General features: G+C 53.1%; 1 protein-coding gene across 3 annotated transcripts in view; it reads right to left on the minus strand.

Annotated features, from left to right (window-relative positions):
• The window catches only part of LARP1 (La ribonucleoprotein 1, translational regulator), a 73,845-nt gene that overhangs the window by 16,047 nt on the left and 37,785 nt on the right, over positions 1 to 20,013 (minus strand). For 2 of the 3 annotated variants that reach the window (XM_050961281.1, XM_050961283.1), the window contains exons 2-6: positions 10,834 to 10,895; positions 7,185 to 7,250; positions 3,728 to 3,899; positions 1,881 to 2,012; positions 1,173 to 1,325 (exon numbers count right to left, since the gene is read on the minus strand). In XM_050961281.1, the coding sequence (XP_050817238.1) occupies positions 1,173 to 1,325; positions 1,881 to 2,012; positions 3,728 to 3,899; positions 7,185 to 7,250; positions 10,834 to 10,895 (585 nt within the window). The remainder of the gene's footprint in view (positions 1 to 1,172; positions 1,326 to 1,880; positions 2,013 to 3,727; positions 3,900 to 7,184; positions 7,251 to 10,833; positions 10,896 to 20,013) is intronic. The other variant, XM_050961282.1, reaches the window with a different exon arrangement.

Here is a 20,013-nt window from a genome sequence, read left to right on the forward strand (position 1 = left end):
CGGCCTGTCAGGGCTTTGGAGCCCCTTGCTAGAATGGGCATGGCCAGCTCCCCCGGAGCAGCTGTCTCCCCCCCGCCAGAGACCCTTCACTGGGAGCAGCTATTCTGTCATGCTCATGGCAGAGACCGGCACCCAGCCAGGGGCTGGTGGGAAACTTGCATTTCTCTGAGTGGGGCAGGGCTCCGGCAGCCAGAAACACAGGGGGTCATTGCAAGTTCACAGCGCTGCACTGGGAGGGCCCGGTGCCACCGCGAGCACATTCTATCTCAGCGCCTGAGGACAATTGGAGGAAAATTTAACCAGACTAGTTCTTAGGCTCATACTCAAAGCAGATCCAGCCATGCACTGATGGAGGAGCTAGCCTCCTACTGAGAGGAGACGGGTGATCCAGTGCTGACCTGGGTTTCACCAGTACTGGGTTCAAGTCCCTACTCTGCCAGCTTCCTGTGTGACCCTGGGTAGGTCATAGTCTCCCTGGGCCTCAGCTCCCCATTTCCAGAGAAGGACTGCAATGGGGACCATATAAACACTTCAGAAAGGCCAGTCCTTAACCGGTCACTTGGGATGCTCATCCACATGACTTATGGATCCCACGACACTTCTCAAAACACCACGCAGCTCTGGTATCCTGGCCAACGTGCCCTTCACATCCAAGGCCGCGTCCGAGGGGAGAGTTACTCGTGATCCCGCCCCGGTGCTGCGCTAACCGACAGTCCCTGAATTGCCAGGACCGAAGTCTGTCTGGCAAAACATCAAGGTTCCCAGAGCACGGACGATACTTTTCTCTGTCTGTGCATGATCCACTTCTGTGGCTGACCTGTACCAAACTAGGCCTGTTTATCAGCTCCACAGCTACCATTCCACATGATGGAATTACAGTATTTTCTAGCTTGGTGGGTTCTGGCCTGCGGTGAATGCTCACATCCCAGGTGATCTGAAGACACAAGGCTGTGAGGAATGAGATAGGCCTGACTGTTCCCATGTGCACTCAAACACCGTCACCCCCCAAACCCTTTCCTACCTTCCCAAAACAACCCAGCTCCAAGCCCCCATCACTCCAGCAGCAGCAGTCAGTCACTGGCCCCTTACAAAAGAGTTCTGAGGACGGGGTGCAGCCCATTGCTGACTGCATCTTGCCCAGTTACAGACACCCAGAACAGGGCTATACGTACAGCGAGTGCCTCCTCTTCCTCGGCCCCTGCCCCGGCCTCGGCCCCGGCCCCTGCCCCGGAAGGCTCCTCGCACTGCTCCTCCCTCGCTCTTGACGCTTGAGGTTTCGTCGTGATCAGGCCAGTTCCGCTCGTGCTTGTTATCCGGGTGCCAGCCTGCGGAGGAGCAAGGGAGGGCACAGGAGGGACACTAGAGGTGAGGTCAAAGCACCTTCTGCGGGCTCTGATGTGCAATTAGGCCTGGGGATTGCACCCCGGCCGGGGGACACTTCCCCCTTGTCCTTTGGCAGGGACAACAGGGCCCTGGAAGGAGTCTAGCATCTAAAGCAATTCCATCCCCTGTGCAATGCTCCCTGAACACGTGACGTGGCTAAAGGCTGTCTCTGCTCTGCGCCCAGATGAGCTTTCTACCTCGGGGGCAAATGCTGCAGAGGCTGGGCTTTACCCGACCCTCTCCTGCGTTGGAGAAGAGTGGCTGGGAAAGGGCCCAGCTGGCATTAGCGTACCATGACCAACACCGTCCTCAAGAGCTTCTCTTTGGATGTCGTTCGTAGTGTGCCCCTGACCGCAGCATCCAGAAGCTGCTTTCTGCCCCTTCTGCAAGCGCTCAGATTCCGGTGATGACTGTGGCAATGCCACAGCAGTGCCACCAGGTGCCAGAGGGGAGAGCTACCATCTGACCCTGCCCCCGCCCCAACCCAGCCCACCCACCTTTCAATTCACTGCGGTTGTTGGAGGGATGCCTGTGCTGCTCGTTCTGCCGGTTGTTCCGAGAGGCCGTTTTGTCCCTAGGTGCCTCTGCCTTCATGTCTATTTGCAGAGGGACCCACTTGTGCTTGTTGCCTGAATGAGGGACAGGATTCGGGTGTGACACAGCTTTAAAAGGAAGAACAAATATTTGCTTCCATCCCCACCCTCCTCTGTCTCCTTGTATGTTAAAGCAGGGAATCTAGGATGCACCCAATTCCAGGCCAGAAGGCGCTTGGGCCTCTCACACAGATCCCTCTGTGCAGCGCCTGCTGGACCAGTGCCCTGAAAACAGCCTCAGAGAGACTGCGAACCACAGCACAGTAGGGCTGGGTGCTGCTCCTTTCCCCACAGTCTCTGCTGTTCTGGGGAGCTCAGGGCCATGGTGCTGCTGGTAGAACCACTGACTTCAAAGCTTTCTGCCCCATGTGTTTGGCATTTGTACATGGCCCCAAAGTCACATGTGGACCTTGGACCTGACCTGGTGAATTTCAAAGCACAAAGAGGAGACCAAGACTGTTCCTGCCACTGTGTGCAGCTCACTCGCTGCCAGACTGCCTGTTGTGCCCTGGGATTGAAGCAGGCTTACCCCTGGAAAGCCACCTCCTAGGGTCAAGCGCACAGCCCACCACTGCCCCAGGAAAGATGATGAATGGGGCCCATCCATCTATCCGAGAGGCAGGCTGTGGTATTCCCAGAACTTACCAAGGTCTAAAGAAAGCACTGAACCCAGCGGTCCCACTGTCACTCTCCTGATTTTCTAGTTCTGCTGATTTTTGCAACTTGCTTCTTTCAGACACGTTTGCCCCTCTCTGCAGTCTCATGGGGACTGTCCCTGCAGCAGCAGCCAGCTGAGGGCTGGTCTACACTGGGAACTGACATGGGCATAGTTACATCTCGCAGGGCTGTGAAAAATCCCCATGCAGACAGTGCTAAGTCGACGGACGAATTCTCCCAGGGAGATGCATTAACTACGTCAATGGGAGAACCCCATCTGTCGGCACTGGGAGTGTCTTCACTGTGGAGTGCTGCAGCTGGGCCACTGTAGCACTGTAAGTGTAGACATCCCCTTTGCAACCCCGGCTACTCAGAGGGAACAAGAGCGACCCCAAGACTCCTGGAGGGCAGAGGTGGCAGATGCAGAGATTCCAGGCCTGGCACCAGCTACCCCCTCAGATCCAGGGACAAAGCCTCATTCCCATCCATGCCTATCCATTATCTCGTTTACAAGCAGCTACAATGGAGCCTGGACCAGGTTCCATGTGCCCCTAACATCGTCCAGCAATAGACCTGATCCCTACCAGCAGAGATTAGCTAATGCCTTCTCCCCAGAGGCTGCAGAAAAGAGAAAACTTCCCCTGGAGATGAACAGAGCTGGACTAGTTTGGATCAAGCAGAGTAGGGGAGCGAATCTCAGAGCAGAGGGACCCCACTCAATAGCTGTGGCTGCACTGGGGAGGAGTCTCAGGTTGGTAGGTGACAGGCCATTCAGGGCTTCTAGGCCAAAAACAAATCACCAGTAATTCTATCCAGCAACCCAAAAGGCAGCCAGGGCAGATGATGAAACAGCAGGACTCTCTGCAGAAGCAAGGCATAGCGCCTGCTAAGCACCAGCCTGTGAACTGATTTCAGACGCAGCCCCGAGGGACGCAGGTTACAAATTGCCCATCTGGATGTGGCCAGAGAGCTGTAACAGCCAGGACAGCAGGACATCAAAGGTCACGACCCCATGGAAACTGGCTCGGCCAGAATCAAATCCCCAATCATCCGGCAGCCCCCTGGAATCTCGCCCACCCCACCCCCATCCTCACCTTTCTTCTTCTGCGCCAACTTCTGGTTGTCATCGTCCCCGTTCTTCTCCTCCCCGGACTCATCCGATTTGGTTTTCAGGTTCTCTTTGCCTTCACTCCCATCCCCTTTCTCCTGTTCTTTCATGTCTTTCTTGATGGGCAGCTTCCGGAGGGGCTGGGGTTTGGGTGGCTGCTGGAGACAAGAGCCAGGCAGGTGAGGCAAAGGATGGTGGGAGCTGGCTCAGGACAGACTCTGCAGAGTTGGTCAGATCCACGCCCATCTAGCCCCACAGAGGGGAAGCCGGAAGGACAGTCACTAGTTTGAGGACGGGATCCCAGTATCTCACCTTGGGAAGACATCAGCTCCCGGTAAAGAGCAGCTCAGCTAGCAGGGACTTGGAGAGAAGTTGGAGTGAGCTTTGCATGTGCTATGACCACCCCCAGTGCACACCTGGGCCTGGTACCAACAAGAGTTCCCACCCCCACAGGGTGAACAGTGGGGAGAGGATTCACAAATACGGGGAGGGGACATAAGGGATGCTCAGAGGTGCCTGTTGCATTGAGATGCTGGGTCTGATAAAGATTCTCATCACGGGGGGGGGCCAGGCTGGGTAGCAGCGGGGCACCGACAGACAGCTCTTGCACGGGCAGGAAACTAATGCTGAAAGGAAGGTGCCCAAAAATAGAAGGGCTTTGACAGCCTCAGCATCTTGGCTGCAGCAGCGCGGGGCCATGCCCCTCATGAGTGCCAGTGTTAGTAGGCACCAAGCCACGGGCTGGTCTGCTGCTCTGCTTTCACCTGGGTAACTCAACCCCTGTCACCAGAGGGCCGGCTTACTGAACTTCCCTGCCCGACTCGCTGTGCCCAGGGTTCAGAACAGGATCCAGGCTCCTCGTCCCAGAATAGCACCGTTGAACGAGGGAATCCAACATGCAGTGAATCCCTAAAAGGAAATCCTCTGCACCCGGGACCAGAGCAAGCTATTCCTGGCTGCGTCCTGAGCCGATGCTCAGCACCCCGAAGAGCCGCTCAGCTGGAACGACCAGTGCTACAGCAGGAGAGACACAGTGCCCACAGGGCCATGCCCTGAACTTCAGCTCTGACACCCCCCCATAGAAAACACCACCAATGAACGCTCTTGGCTGAGATTCCCCTGGGGCCTCCTGCCTCCGAGATGAGCAGTGCACAGAGGGGCTCCCCCATGTAACATACCGACCAACACGTGCTAACACAAGGAGAACATACATGGATTACAGCCAGCCAGGGGCTGCTCATCTATGGAAGTGATAAGGGAGCAACCTGGAGGGCGTGAGCCTTCCTGGCACACTGGCAACCCCAGGGGCTAGACGCAAGCTTTGCAGGGAGCTCTGGTCAGGCCCTTCTCCCAGCAGGAGGGTCATCTGTGCTGACACACCGCAGAGGGGGCTGGCCAAGGCAGTCATGAAAGTGCAGTTTTAACCAGCATGGGGTCACCGGCCTCCTAACCGGACCACTTCCTTCCGGCCTGCAAAGGTCCCAATCTCTATCTGTTTCTGAGAGTAGTGGGCAGGGGAACATTGGAAGAAAAAACAGTTTCACCTCAAGGATTAATTCTAGAGGACAACAGTGCAGAACTGGAAGGTCAGGGAAGGGGAGGAACTCTAGACTGAAAGAGGAGCTGGGCTAGAGGAGAGATGCCATCTCACCTCCACTTCAGGACGAAGCATGTTGTGATATCAACTTCAGAACAGCCGCACAAGCTGAGGGCATCTGGCTTCATTCCTCCCTCGGCTTGAGAAGGCTGCAGGAGCCTGGTACGTTCTGAGCCACAGGGAGGTTGTGTTTAGAAAGCGGCATTCATCCCGCCAGGCACAAAGGTCATTCTAATTGTGCTGATTTCGGTATTCTGAACAGCCAAGTGTCTTCTCAGTGGGCAGATGAAAGTGCTTCCAACTCACACAGGCAAGTGAGCGCTTTGCACAGAATGTTCCTCACTGACTGCTCAAACTGCTCCTTTAGCTTTTTAAATTATTATTATTAAAGGACAATCCAAGTCCAGTCTCAAATCTGAACCGTATAAAATCAATCTGTTACCCAACCTAAGCAACACATCCAGGCTTGTGTTTTGTTTGCAATTCTGACAAACAGATGTTTAAAATAGCCATTCCCCTGCTCTTCCAACCCAAACACTGTAGCCTCCAGAACTGGAATGCAAAACCACTTGGGAACGTAAGTGAAACAAGACCTGCAGGATCTATGATTTTAAAAATAAACAGAGGAGATTGTAGCTCTTTTGGTTGCAGGGATCACCTTCAAACATCACTCTAGCATAAAGCTGATGCAATGCCATCCTGGTGAGTCTGCCCGCAGCCTCAGCACCCTTGCTGATGCTCAGAGCTTTGCTCAACAGCAGCAGCCTGAAATTAAGAAGTGCTTGGGTCAATTTCATGGCAACAATTCAGAACCCTGTGGGTTACATGGACAATGACAACAGGGCCAATTTCACGTTGCTGCTGGGAAAAGCAATGAGTAGCTGGGACATGCACTGGTGCTCTTCACTGGGTAAAAGAAAGGAGGCTAAATTTAGCCGACACAACCGCTGCTCCTTTCCAGTAACAAGAGGGGGCTTCAAACTCAGGAACCCACTAGCAGGAGACTATAAATGACAGACCATGCACCGAGCAGGGTCCAGAGGCATTGCCTTGGTAGGAAGCTAAGGAACAGCTGGCTGGCTCAAGAGCTGCCTGAGGGCAGCTGGGCCTTTTCGTACGTTTAGTTCTCTGGTTACTGGGAGGCTGCCGAATTTGTCAAGAACCAGAGGGTGTATAGGAGAGACAGAGGGGACCCATTAAAAGGTGAGTGGACTTAACGGGGGTGGAGACTGAAGGGAAGCAGAGCAGGAGCTGAAGGATTACGGGGCAGGGGGTAGAGAAGAGTATGAGGAAGAGGCCGAGAGCAAGAAAGCAAAGAGGAAAACAGACACTGAGAACATAACAGGGAAATATACGCTGACTTATGACAAAAAGAAAAGCGAAGGGAATAAAGAAAGCAACTCTCACAAACTTACATTGTAAAGGCAATAGAATCTGCCCAGAGAAATACAGTTAAGAAAGCTACACAAACAGTACACAGCTGTTTATTCCTTGCATTCCAGGGAGTTGCAGCCTAGCTCTTTTCACTGTGACTAGCAGGACAAGTCCATCAATTAGCAGGTCTCAGGAAACTTTTCCAAACCCTGCTATAATCATCTGTGGTGTTATTGGTAAAATAGGCCCTGAAATGTGATAAAGGAAGATTTCAGCTGACTGTGTCTATTTCAGCTGTTTTAGGGACAGAGAAGCCCTCAGGAGACCTTGCTTCCAGAGGAAAAGCCCACAGGACATCTTGGTCTTGAACTTTCTAGAGCTCTCTGCCTTCAGAGAGAAGAGGGGGCATCACTCATTCACCAGGGAAAGCTCGTCTGTAGAGGTGTTTTGTTCGCAAGGTCATGCTTCTTACCTGGATGGTCTTGTGGGCTATTTCTCCAGGGGTTGGCCAGTTTGTGGCATCACCAAAGTCACCAACCTTTATTCAAAAAACAGAGAGATCTCGTTAGTACAGTAAGCGCAAGCGCTGGTTCCGAAGGGCTGCTTCCCTCGCATTCAACAGACCAATATCCCTCCTCCTCCTTCGAGAGCACAGGGCCTGGGCTACAGGATCGGATCAACAGCCCCGGACCCCATCTGGCAGCACCCAGTACCAGATGCTTCAGAGAGAGAGAGAGAAAGAGACACACAGAGACACACACACACACACACACACACAACATCCTCATGGACAGCCATGGAATAACATGCCCAAAGCAGAAGTTGCTGCCTACCCCAGGGGGATCTGGGGTTTGTTTATGCCCTGAACCCTTAAAATCCTGTCTAAGAAGCGTGGAGAATTATTATCCACATAAAGCGTCACCCTCTTTAAAATCCTGTTAAGCGCTTGATCGCAATGACCTCATAGGAACAAGTTTCACCGGCTAGTTATACACGGCGTAAAATGTTATTGTCCAGTGGTTTTAAATGTGCTGCCCTGGGGTTCACTGAATATCCCCCTGTTCTTGGATGATGGATGAGTGCACCACAGACCAACTCTGGGTGCTTCACCGTACCTGCCTACGCTAGCTGGCCAGAGCTGGAGGCCCCTGCTTTTAGCTCCGGGTCTTTTAGCTCCGACAGAAGACTTTCACATGTTCAGAACCACAAGGGTCAGGTTCAAGCCCAAGAAACAGCTGCTGACATCCTCTTTATACTCCTCACTGCCGTGTGGAACGATCTCCTCCTCCCTAGGCTAACTGGCTCTCTCCAGACCCCTAAGCATTTTCATTGTCCGTCTCAATCGCCTCTATTTCTGCAATCAGATGTCTGGAGTCGAACTCCAACATCACCCTGGTGCCGCCTGGCAGGGTCAGACCACAACTGCAAGGCTCTGCAGGGTTTCAGTACAGCCCTGTTTCCCCTTAAAGAGGTGCAGAAAGAGCACCAGGGCCTTCAGGGCTGTTAATCCAGCGGGGATACCGAATTCACTTTAAAATTCATTCTAAAAGCTCGTGCTACCTGGCGGCAGATGATTGCAGGGCTCACGCACATTAAACAGCACAATTGCAATCAAGGGCTGCCAATTACACGAGCCAACAGCAGCACAGAGCAGCAGAGCTCTGTGCTCCATTGACGGCAAGAACAGGCATCTGGTTTCAATTCAATTCACCCAGAGCAGCCTCCAAGGCCACTCACAACACACCATTCATGCGCCTTCCCCTGTGGGGCTGGAGCTTGCCGGTGAAGCTGTTTGGTTTGCACGGCAGTTATACCATTTATTGGTGTCTCCACTTGATCTACTTTTCAAACCTGATTCTTTGAGAACGAGAGGTGTTTGCAGGGGAAAAAGAGGCAGGGAGTGGATGTTGCTTCCCAAACAAGCAGAGGAGGAACATTAACCCTCCAGAAAGAGGACCAGAAGATCATGTTCTGGGGAAAGCACAGCAGCCCTTTGAAGAGGGGCAGCCAGTGAGGAGTACAGGACCCCCGGAGCGTTCAGGGGGAGCGTCACACAAGATGTTACACTATTTTGCTTGCAGGACAATTCTCTGTATTCTCCCCCAGCAGAGGATTTGTATCAGTTGGTCGGTTTAAAATGGGAGTCTAGTGGCATGGTCCAACTCCTTTGCCACTGCACCGCTCACTTCAACAGCCCATTCTTGCATTCAGCAGCTCACAGCCAGCTCACAGGCAGGTGCGGATTTCAAACATGCTACCCAAGGGCTGCGCCAGATGAGCGGAAGGAGAAAAACCCTAGCTCACAGGTGGGCGGCACCGGTAGAGTCAGGATCTCCTGCAGGGTCTCTGGTGTCGACAGGACTTTGCACAGTGACAAGGGCCTCCGTCAACTCAGTGTGGCAGGCATAGTACGGCAGGGGCTTGACCGCTCAACATGAGCTGGGGCCCAACTCCCTGACGGAGGTGTCGAGCCGCCCAGGACAGGTCTTGGCTCTCCTCCGGCCCTCTCCTTTCCCTTATGGGAAGTAGATCTTCCCCTTGCAGACCTCTTGGGCTTCTTGGCCATGGCCGGGGCACCGGGGGGTGAGGGGGGTGGGGGAGAGAAAATCGGTGCCAGCTCGTACGCGGCACCAGCAGGGCGCTCCAGGCCGAGTCGGGCCTCTGCTCTGGTGCTGGGGTCAGTGCTGACTCCATTAGGAGCATCCTGAGATGGATGTCTCTCTCCTTATTCATTCTGGGTTTGAACGACTTAGTTGCTTACGTGTCCTTCTCTTAGACACCTTAAATGGCTAATGTGTGGGTCGCTGATGGGCATGGGGCACTTACAACCATCACATGGTTTAAAACGTGGGGATCCCTGGGACATTCCCCATCCCTAGGCTGAGTCTCATCTGGGACTAACTAAATAGAACAAATACTAAGGGTAAAATATTGAATTATATACAACTACAGTATTTGACAAGAAACATTTGAGAGATACACTGAACTAGGCAAAAGCCAGCTGAAGCAGCAGATGTTCCCACACCATCACTGGCGGCAAGAAGGAACTGAGGGTGGGGGGAGCCGGCAGCGCCCCTTATATTGCGCTATGTGGGCGCCACTCCAGAGGGTGCCAGAGCCGGTCCCCTACGGATACTGCTAAGGGAAAAACTTCCAGCACTGGTGCATGCAGCGAACACACACCTAATATGGAATGGACATGAGCAAGCACTCAAAGAAGAAACAACGGCCTCCAAGGAACAGCATGGAGCAGGTCCAAGTGGGTGGGGAATGATGGTCATGCTAGGCACCCATGAGGCGCTGTGCATCATCTATCCGCTTCACCGACATCAACCCATTCGTGCATGCACGTGGGCTCGCACCCGCCCCCGGGAGGCGGGCAGGCATTGCACCCAACATATGGGTGGGCAGAGGGCCCTAATTTAAGTTGTGCTGGTCACCGTGGCATCTAGGCACAACCCCTGCCTCTGAGGGTGCTGAGAAGCTCTGCTGTGGTAGAGCCCTAGGAGATGCTCTGATGACAGATGCTAAGCAAGTGCCTAGCAGGACTGACAACCCAGAGTTGCAAGCTCTTGTAAATGCAGCAGATGGGACAAAGTTGCCCTCTGCAGCGCTGCCATGGCCCAGAGCTGGGCACTACCATGAAGTACCATATGCTGCTGGAGGCATGCTCAGGTTTCAAGCAGCCACCCATAACTGGTGGCTGTGCAGAGCTGCAGGGTGTTTGAAGAGTCATCCCTGGCTGATCTGGAGTGGAGATGTATGCACTAGTCAGAGAGCTTGCTCCCCGGTGACGTAACAAAAGTACTGCCCTAAGTGGCATAGGAGGCAGTGTGGTCTAGTGGACAGAGCAGTGACCTGGGAGTCCAGGAGACCTAGGTTCTAGTCCCAGCTCTGTTACTGAGCTGTCAGGTGACCTGGAGCAAGTCACTTCCCCTCCAATGCTTTGCCTATCTTGTCTGTGAGGCTAAGCACTCCTGGGGGCAGGGACTCTGTCTCCCTAAGTGTACGTACAGCGCCCAGCACACCGGGTCCAATCGCAGCTGCTGCACTGCAGAAGACAAGCAGCGAGAGCCTGGTAATACACCACCAGAAACAGGAAGATGTCGAGGCAGACGTACCTTGCTTCCTTTCCGCTGCCTGGGGTTTGCAGCCCTCACCACTTTGGCTGCAGTCGTATGTTCTGTGAAAGTAAAACAGAGGTGTTAATACGCAACACCAAGCGTTGCTAGAGCATTAACCTCAATGGACAGTGGAGGGAGGGGGCCACGTGCTGGCACTGGCTAAGCCCTCTCCCTACCTGGGCAGAGTCCCAGTTAGATCTTCCCAAGGACTCTTCTCTTCCCCACAGTGCACCAAGGTGAGTTACCCATCCAGTCCTTAGAAAGGAGGAGGGGAAGGGGCCCAAGCCCCAATTCCATCCACACACAAATCATCCCAACTCGGGTCAGCAAGCACTAGGTCTTAAGGCTGGGTCAGAGCTACTGGATTCCGTCGAAGCCCTGGCATTTTGCAATGTGCAAGCAGGGACAGCTGCAGACCCGAGTCAGAGTCTGCATAGTGCAGCATGGACACGTTAGCATAGCTGAGAGACTGGATCCAGTCACTGTAAACCCAGGTTACCACAGCAGTGCAGACAGACACTCCATCGCGGCATTGGAAACACTGAGTCCACACGCCCAGGTCCCAGTATCCTGGGCTTCGCACGCAGCAGATATACCCACATCCGCAAGCACCCAACCCCTCTTGTGGGGGGAGGAGGCAGAGATCCCAGGAGGAAGTGCAATGAATGGGACAGGCTGGACCTTGTGATTCTGAAAGGAGCTCGCCTGCTCACTGCTGGATTGGCAGAGTGCAGTCTCTCTCAACTATTAGCTCAGGAGTCCAACCTTCTCCGCTCCAACCCAAAATCAACAACCCAGATCACTCCAACAGACAATCCCCATTTCATCTCTGGGTGCACGGCAGAAACCGTCCCAAACCTCTACAGATGCTCGGCCACAAAGACTTGAAAGGTCACCCGCCACAACCATGATCGCGGAGGCTGCAGACCCTGGTCCAATTCCCAGCACCACCCATCCTTCCCCAATCCACTCATCACCCAGCCCCCAGGCAGGGAGTTACACTCCGACTGACAGCCTGTAGGAAACACTGGCTAACACACTGTTCTCCACCTCTACGGTGCACACCCCATTTACATCAAGGAACCTCTCCCTGCAATGCATGTGTTGGGGTCAGTCTCAAAGGTGCAGTTTTGCCCACTAACAGGGTGGCCAGTCCCACCCTAGCCTGCTCAGCCCAAGCGAGAGGTGGGAAAGGAACCAGGGACACACGGCCTTGGCTGCCTGGTGTCTTCCCTGAATTCACAAGCAGAATGGGACAGCCTGGAATTCGGGGGTGGAATTCAACACAGACACCTACGAAGTGTGAGCACACAAACCAAAGACAGCGACATTACTGCACAAGGGTCAGTTAGGACCCTTCCTGTGAACATGGAGGGACAAATGCCCGACCTCCACCCCAAGGCTAGTAAATACGGACAGGCCTGCAATGGCCATTACTGAGGGAGTAAAAGCCAGGGCCGGCAACAAGGCAGAATTATACCCAGCACAATAGGGCTGACAGGAATGACGACCAGGGAGCGAAGGAACGCAACGGCGACTGAATTAGGAGAGCTTTATAGTACCATCAAAAGCACTCCCAGTGTGGATGCAGCAACACTGCCTTTGTACTGGTGCCATAATCCTGCCTCATCTCCCAAATGAAACAAACTACACCGGTACGAGTGCACTGTTTGTCAGAACAGCTGTATCCATGCTAGAGATGTTTGCCCGTTTCTTCTCTGCTGGTCACGTATCGCACCCGACCACACAGCTATGCCAGCAGAAGTCTGTGGTGTAGACCCGGCCTTAGCTTCCAATCTGCAGAGTTTCAAGCATCCACGCAAAGACCCACCTGAACAATCGAGCTAGGTGACCCTGTTAAGGCTGTAGTATATCCCTGCATATGGTTTATCTTGCAGTACAAACAGGATTCAGCCAGGTCCTGCCATCCATCTGCAAACCCCATCACAGCCTAGGCTTGTTCGCATGGCTAGCAGACACGACCACATGGTGGTTTGATCTGATCTACGCTGCAGGAGGGCACACCACTGGCCGTGTTGCAGGCAAGGGGAATTATCCTGCTGCAACTAGCTTCTGCAGCAGGACTGTTTCTGGGATGGAGACCAGCCCAGAGACTTGTCCTCTACATACAGCCCCTCCCACACTCAGCATGACTGCCAGCTTGCTCAACTCTGAGGCTTCGGAGGAGGGGCAGTGAAGTTCTGCTTGTTCTGTAAAGCACCACACAAACTTAAATCTGCTGCATAAGCAGCAAAACAAGAGAGCCCTCGAGCAGCTGGGCACCAAAATGGCTTGATGAGCTTGGCTTTTCCCGAGAGGGTGGTGGAGTGCTTTTAATGAGGGACACGTGGCCTTTGCTGCCCAGCCTGTCGTATGTGCACCCGGCTCCTCGCAACTGCTCTGATCTCAGCACAGTCCCAGCAAAAGGCAGCAGCTGTGCGAGCGCCTCTGTCAGGCAGCAACTGTAGAGACAGAGCTGGAGGGGAAGAGAGCAGCTGAGGCTGCTCCTCCACCTGCCAAACAAATTGCTTTCTCCACTGGTCCTCCTCTTTGCTTCCGTCCCCTCCCCTAGCAGGTGGGCAGAGGGAATCAGCTGCCCTGGACTGGCCATGACTGTTTGGATTGGGACTGCAAGGTTTCAAATAGCTGCCCCACTGGGCAGGACTGCAGCACAGCTCTGTGGGGTATTCCTGTTTGAGTGGCTCCATGGACACTGGTAATCCCCCCTTCCACATTGCATGCATGGACCCCCGGCCCATGCCCTGCACAGGAGCATCCTTGCAAAGAGCAGCATGCGAGAGCGCAGATGCATTCACTGCACACAGAAGCCTCAGTTTTAGAATCACAGGACTCTTTTGGGGCTGGCCTGGGAAGGGAGAGGTTCAGCCGTAGCCTCTCTCAAGGCAGGCTGGGTGAGCACTGCCATGTGTCATGGCTGCCACCATTAATTTCAGGGTGCTAGTAGGATAACTAAGGTCTCCATTCAGTAGAAGGACACAGAAGGACAGAGCAGCATCCATGACCCGCTGCACAGGTGAGGAAGGATGGGCTTGTGGATAAGGCACTTGACTGGGGCTCAGATCTGGGTTCAGATCCTGGGGCTGCCACAGCCTGCCTGTGTGACCCTGGGCATGTTGCAATTTCTCTGTGCCTCAGTTCCCCATTGGCCATCAATCACCAGCTGTAAAACAGTGATAATACTCTGTGTGTGTGTGTGTGTGTGCGCGCGCGCGCATATACACATACAACACCTAGCACAATGGGATCCTGATTGTTTTGGAGGCCCCACTTGCTATGCCAAAATAACTTCTTCTCCCACTTTTTGTCTATTTTGACAGCAAACTCTTTGGGGTAGGGACTGTCGCCCAGCACTATGCGAGCCTGACACCTCTGGGCACTAGCATAATGACGACAAATTGCTGCACAGAAGCGAGCGTGGGAGGTGGACGAGCCTTTGGGGGAATTAAAAGCTTTTCCCTCTCACCTACACTTGGCATTCCCCCCCACCCCTTTCAGAGAGAAAACCCTGTCCCCTTCCAACATCCAGAAGATGCCCTGCATTTTTACTTCTGCTAGACAGCACTGGAGCGGGGTTTTTCAGCTCCAGTTTCTCTGTGCCACTGACCCCACAGCAGGTTTACAACAGCCACCACGAAAATATACCTGGGCTTAACTCCAGCTCCACTTCAGTTCTGCACCTCACCTTTAAGGGGCACTGGGCCCAACATTTCACACCTAGATGATTTTCGTCCGCTAAGTCCACAGAATTGTATCTGTGCTTCCTCCCGGGCACTCGCTGTCCTGCCCAGAGGAAGGCTCATGACCCAGTTGTTAAAACAGTTTGAAAACGATTCAATGTCTCTGAGTAAAGCCTGGGCCGGGAGAGCACAGTGCCGCCGTTGTAACATCTGGCTGGAATTTCAGTTGTGAAATTGTTTTACAAGGTTTGATGCGAGCTGGTTCAGAGAAGGTGGCTTTACAAGCAGGGCAGGTCACATCAGGACATCACACATGCTTGCAACCATGTCATATCATATGTTGATAGTGTCTCTAAACCTAATTATTATTATTATTTTTTTTTTTTTTTAAAACACCATAGCGTAACTCCTGAAATTTTAAAGGTGGTTTCCCTTAGGGGGATTATTTTTCCCCATAGCCTGCTCCCAACTGATGTTTTAAAAGGTTGCTAAACACGTGCTGGGGGATGGCTCATACGTGGTACATGTGTGCGCTTGACTACAGATGCATTTCAATATGTACCCCTCTCCCTGCCAATACTTCTCCCCAGCACTCTGCCGCACACTCTTGGTACCACAGGCAGAACAACGCACTGCAGCCAGCCAGGGATGAAAATGAAGGTAACACCTTCATTCCATTTTACCACCCTGCAAGCTCCACAGCAGCCTCGCAAGCAGGCAAGAGCTCACACACACCAGAACGAACCAGCCCTGCAAACAGCAACCCTGCACATCCTTGAGACAGCCAGCAGACCCCTCCACCCCCAAGATCCATCCTCTGCTGAGTGAGGGGAAAGGGAAAGCTACCATGCACTCAGCACCCCCTATTCCGGAGACGAGCCCAGGGTTCTGCAGGGATGGAACAACGGGCATTGGTACCCCTGCAACACTGGCTCGGTGGCTTTACTCCAACAGGGGGAAGGGCAGGAAGAAAGGGGGCTGGAGGAGCATGAACATCCCATTACCAGCACCAGGCGACTGCAGATTAGAACTGGCTGGGAGCTGCGCTGCATCACAAAACGCCCTGGCTGGTTACCCCAGAAGCTCACGGCTTCTCGGAGCCAGCCTATGTTACATCGGTGCTCAGACCAAGGGGTCAACACGGTCTCTTTTCAGGCCTTAGTGCCCAGGAGCGAGGCCAGGGCACCAAGCTGTGCACACTGAAGCGCCAATGAGCCAGAATAAGAAGCAGCAAAGCAGAGTTTTCCCTGTCAATTCCCCTTTCAAAGGGTTCCCGAGTGGGATTTCACAGACACCAGCTCCCTGGTTCTGGAATCCTCCTTGCTAGCTGGCACTCGTCCACCGTCCTCGTCCTCCCACAGACGGCGGTGCCAGAAAGCCGAGCCCGCAGCACAAGCGCCCGCTCAGTGGAGCGATGTTCACCATTAGGCTTTTACTTTCCTTAGTGTAGGCAGCAGAACTCTTTCCAAACAGCCCCTGAATTCTTCACTCCACGCCCACAGATGTCACCAGCTAAATATAGCTTCAAAAGGCACCTAGAGATACAACAGAACCGTGGGGCCTGCTTTCCAACAGCATCTGGAGCTCTCGCTGACTTCAACCGTAGCGGCGAACATTCAGCCCCTCTGAAAAATCAAGCCGCTAACACATCCAATTAACTATACAGCACAGCATCTTCAATTTACACTGTTACCAGGTGTGTCTGAGGGAGAGGGGGACCCCCTCCTCCCTATCCCCTCCCTGCTGCCACTGTACCAGATATAATCCCACTGGCCCTGCAATGGGCTTCAGCTCTCCTCCAGCCTGCAATCCTGCACCTAGAGCTCAGTGAGACACCCGAGGACAAATCTGATCCACCAATTTCATAGGTATGTCCTCAGGGGATGCCCAGCAGCACCGACGACACTGCTAGGAGAGACCCTCTTCCCTAACTAGCAGGAGAGAGAGGCATGGTCAAAAGGGACGAGCACAGCACAAGGAGCCAGGAACTCGGCTATTCTGGCTGCTTTGAGAGCCACCATTTAAACCTGTCCTCATTTCCTCATCTGCACAATGGGAATACTACTCCCTTATCGTACGGAGGTGCTGGGAGGAATGATGTTTGTGGGGCACTCTAAAACCGGAATGTGCCAAGCATGGTCTTGCCATGAGACTTTTGAGCACTCTGTTCCGCTAAGATCTATGTGGAGAAAATACACAGGACAGCAGAGAGAGAAGGGGGTAAACTGCTACCTCCGGACAAAGGGCTCGAGCCCCAGTTCCGTTTGGCATGAGTGGATCGCACAGAGCCCCTTCCAACAAATGAGAACACAGAGAGAGCATGACCCAGCCAACTGCTGCATATCATGATTTATCTACACACACACACACAGCAGCCGAGGAGCCTGCAGACTGCTACAGGGATAAGCTACTGCTGGAGTATGAGCAGCTGCACACTACACCATCCTCGGCTCGTCTAAGTCAGCCTGGCGGATCCTATGTGTCACCAGGAAAGGGCGCTGGTGCATGATAGTTTACTCAATCGCTTGTCGTGGCTGGGTTGCTCAGCTTCTTGCAAAGGCTTCAGCCGAAATTAAGACTTTTTTTTGAAAACCAATGCATATGGAGAACAATGTACCATAAAGCTTTGTGAAGGAGACGTTCCAGCAAGGCCCTTCCTGCACACACCCACGCATGGTAAAGAGCCCAGGGCACATGCCTCACAGGTATCACCAGCCTGGATGCGTCTGCACTAAACTAGACATTTTTTTTGGTACTTTGCCCACCCGGTTGTTCTGGGTGGGGTTGCTGGCATACACAGGGTCCCAGGGAGCACCAGAGTTTTAGCACCAAGTCATCTAAGCCTAGCGTAGTCCACTCTCTAGCGTCCCTCTCTCAGCACCGACTCAGTGAACATCTCCCGCTTATTCCCGGGCACATAAAGGCGGCTGCACTTGTCTATGAAATCCCTGTACCACCCGTAAGCAGCTCCTTATTTTGCGAATGGTATAAAAGTCCTGCTAACAGAGCCACTCGTGAATTCCAAATTAAAACCAAGTCTGAATCACTCCCTTACACATGGCCCTTTCTGTGCATTTATCGTATGCCCAGGGAACGCTAGAACCCCCCAGGAACATTCGCGGCACTGCACTTTGTCCAGCTCCATTATGCTACAGCGTACACAGGGAGAAAGAGAAAACCAGCACAGCAAAAATGCCAGAGGATGGCAGACCCCACCCAAGCCGGCCATGCAGAAACCTACCCAGCCCAAACCTGGTACACTGCAGGCATTGACAGAGCAGATCGCCATGCTGAGGAGAGGGTGGAGCGTGCGATCTTTATGGAGGAGGACACCTCAGATAGAAGCCTGCACCAACTGCCTCGCAGCTGGACTGGGGACAGGTACTGGGTGACAGGGAGGAACCAAAGTAACGCGACGGCAAACCCGATTTAAGAAGTCAGGAGACTTCTGGCAGCAAGACAACAGCTCCCTGGCAAGGGTGGAGCAGACATGCAGCTTTCCGGGAGCCCTATCATTTGCACCAAATGAATTTGGCTAAAGCCACTCTAGGCTCAACTATTGCATGTGACCTCAAACCCACAATTCCTTTGCTAGGGCCCCACTGTGCAAGGTGCTGTACAAAACAGTTACATGAGAGTCCCCACCTGCAAGAGTTTACAGTTTAAACAGACAAAGGAAGGGAAGGGAAGCTAGGGACCAGAGATTTTGCCCAAGGCCACAGGACAAGTCAGTGGCAGAGCAAGGAAGAGAACTCAGGCCTCAAGCCGCAGCTCACAGTGCTATCTACTCCCCCATGCTGTCTCGCTCCTGAGGAATTTCAGATCACAGTACAGCCCCCACCATTTCTGGGTCTTGCTATTTTGCTCGCTGGTCACTTCAATGGGCTGGGTGGGCGAGAATGATACAAAACTGGTTTGGCTTCCCTGAATGGTTTGAGGAGAAAGTAGCGTTGTCACAGGCAGATACCACAAGTGGGTAAGTCCAGCCAGGCTTTCAGGTGAATGAACCGTATGCATTAAGACAGGCACTGAAACAGGTACCAAGGACAACGCAGCCACGCAGCTCAATGCCGGCTCACTAGCGTTTGTAACACACTCTGAAGATGAATCGTGCTATGGAATGGTGAAGTATTACGATGCGGCTTGGAGATAGGTTTACTTATTCTCTGCTTGGGGAAAATCAAAAAAAGAGCTTTAGCCAGCCTGACTTCTACAAGCAGCTCACAACGGCTTTCTAAAGGACTGAATCAATCCAGGAGGCACAAACGGTACTGCAACACAGGCCATGCAACTAGATAATGGCACATTGCCACACAGGTCCTTGCAAACTATTCCAACAGTGCAGAAAAGGGCTACCTGCTGGGCCTTGGCCATTTCAAAAGGAGCTTAAGACAGATAGGTGCTCTTAGCCCACTGAATTCCAACAGGAGTTGGGTGCCTTGTGCACCTAACTCCCTTAGGCTTCTTTGAAAAGACCACCACTTTAGAATTCCAGATGCTTAACAAGATTTCTAAAACCCAGACACTTCAATGGACAGAGACATCATCCCATCACCACGACTGCCCAGGGCTTCGGGAAGCACTTACTCCACAGGGTATCCCTGGGGCAGGTGCACTCGTGTATATAAGCCACTGGTACCGAGTTGGGGGAGGGGACGCTACGGGGCACAGCTCCCTCCCCCAAAAAGCCCAGCTGCCCTGGCAACTCTCCCTGGGGTTCCCAGCACAGTAACATGCTGCTGCAGCAGCAGGGTTAGCCCAGTCAGAGTGGTAAGGGATTCTGGCAGTCTCCCCAGACTGTCCTAAGGAAGGAAATGGTGATTTTTAACATTTCATCTCTCAGCCAAATCTGAGAGAAATTTAATTGGAGAAAGAGGAGGAACTTCTCTGGCCCAAGGAGACTCCCTCCCCCCCCCACCCGTCGTGAATACTGCAGGCCTGCTGCAAACAGTAGAGATGAAAGAGCTTAATGGAAAGTGTTAGACAACCTAAACCTAGGTCAGATCAGCTCTCCTCTATAATGCAATACATAAATCCTCATGTGTCAGGGCACAGAAAAGCCACCAGTGGGGAGGATCGGAGAGGATACTCTCTCCCTAGACAGAGTATTCCTTAACTGGCTGTCAGAGGAAGACGTAACAATCCCTGAAAGCAGCTACCAAATGCAGGACAGCAGACTAGAGGCAACACTGGATATTCCAGTTAGATAAATACTGGGCTTTGCACTGACTCAACACCCACCCTTGCCAGGCAATTCATTCAGCAGATGCAAGCACCAACGCTTGATGGAATGTGTGGGGTGTGGAGCTTGCACATTGGGGGTCGGGGGGGGGGAGAAAGAGGGCACTTTTTTAGGTGTATTAAGAATCAGCCTAATACTGGTGGTTTTTGTTTGTGGCACTATCTACTTCACTTCAACAATCAAGGAACACTTTGGAGAAAGGACATCTTTGTTAAGAGACACTTCCCACCCGCCCTC

Source organism: Gopherus flavomarginatus, chromosome 7, assembly GCF_025201925.1.
Source record: "Gopherus flavomarginatus isolate rGopFla2 chromosome 7, rGopFla2.mat.asm, whole genome shotgun sequence".
NCBI lineage: Eukaryota > Metazoa > Chordata > Testudines > Testudinidae > Gopherus > Gopherus flavomarginatus.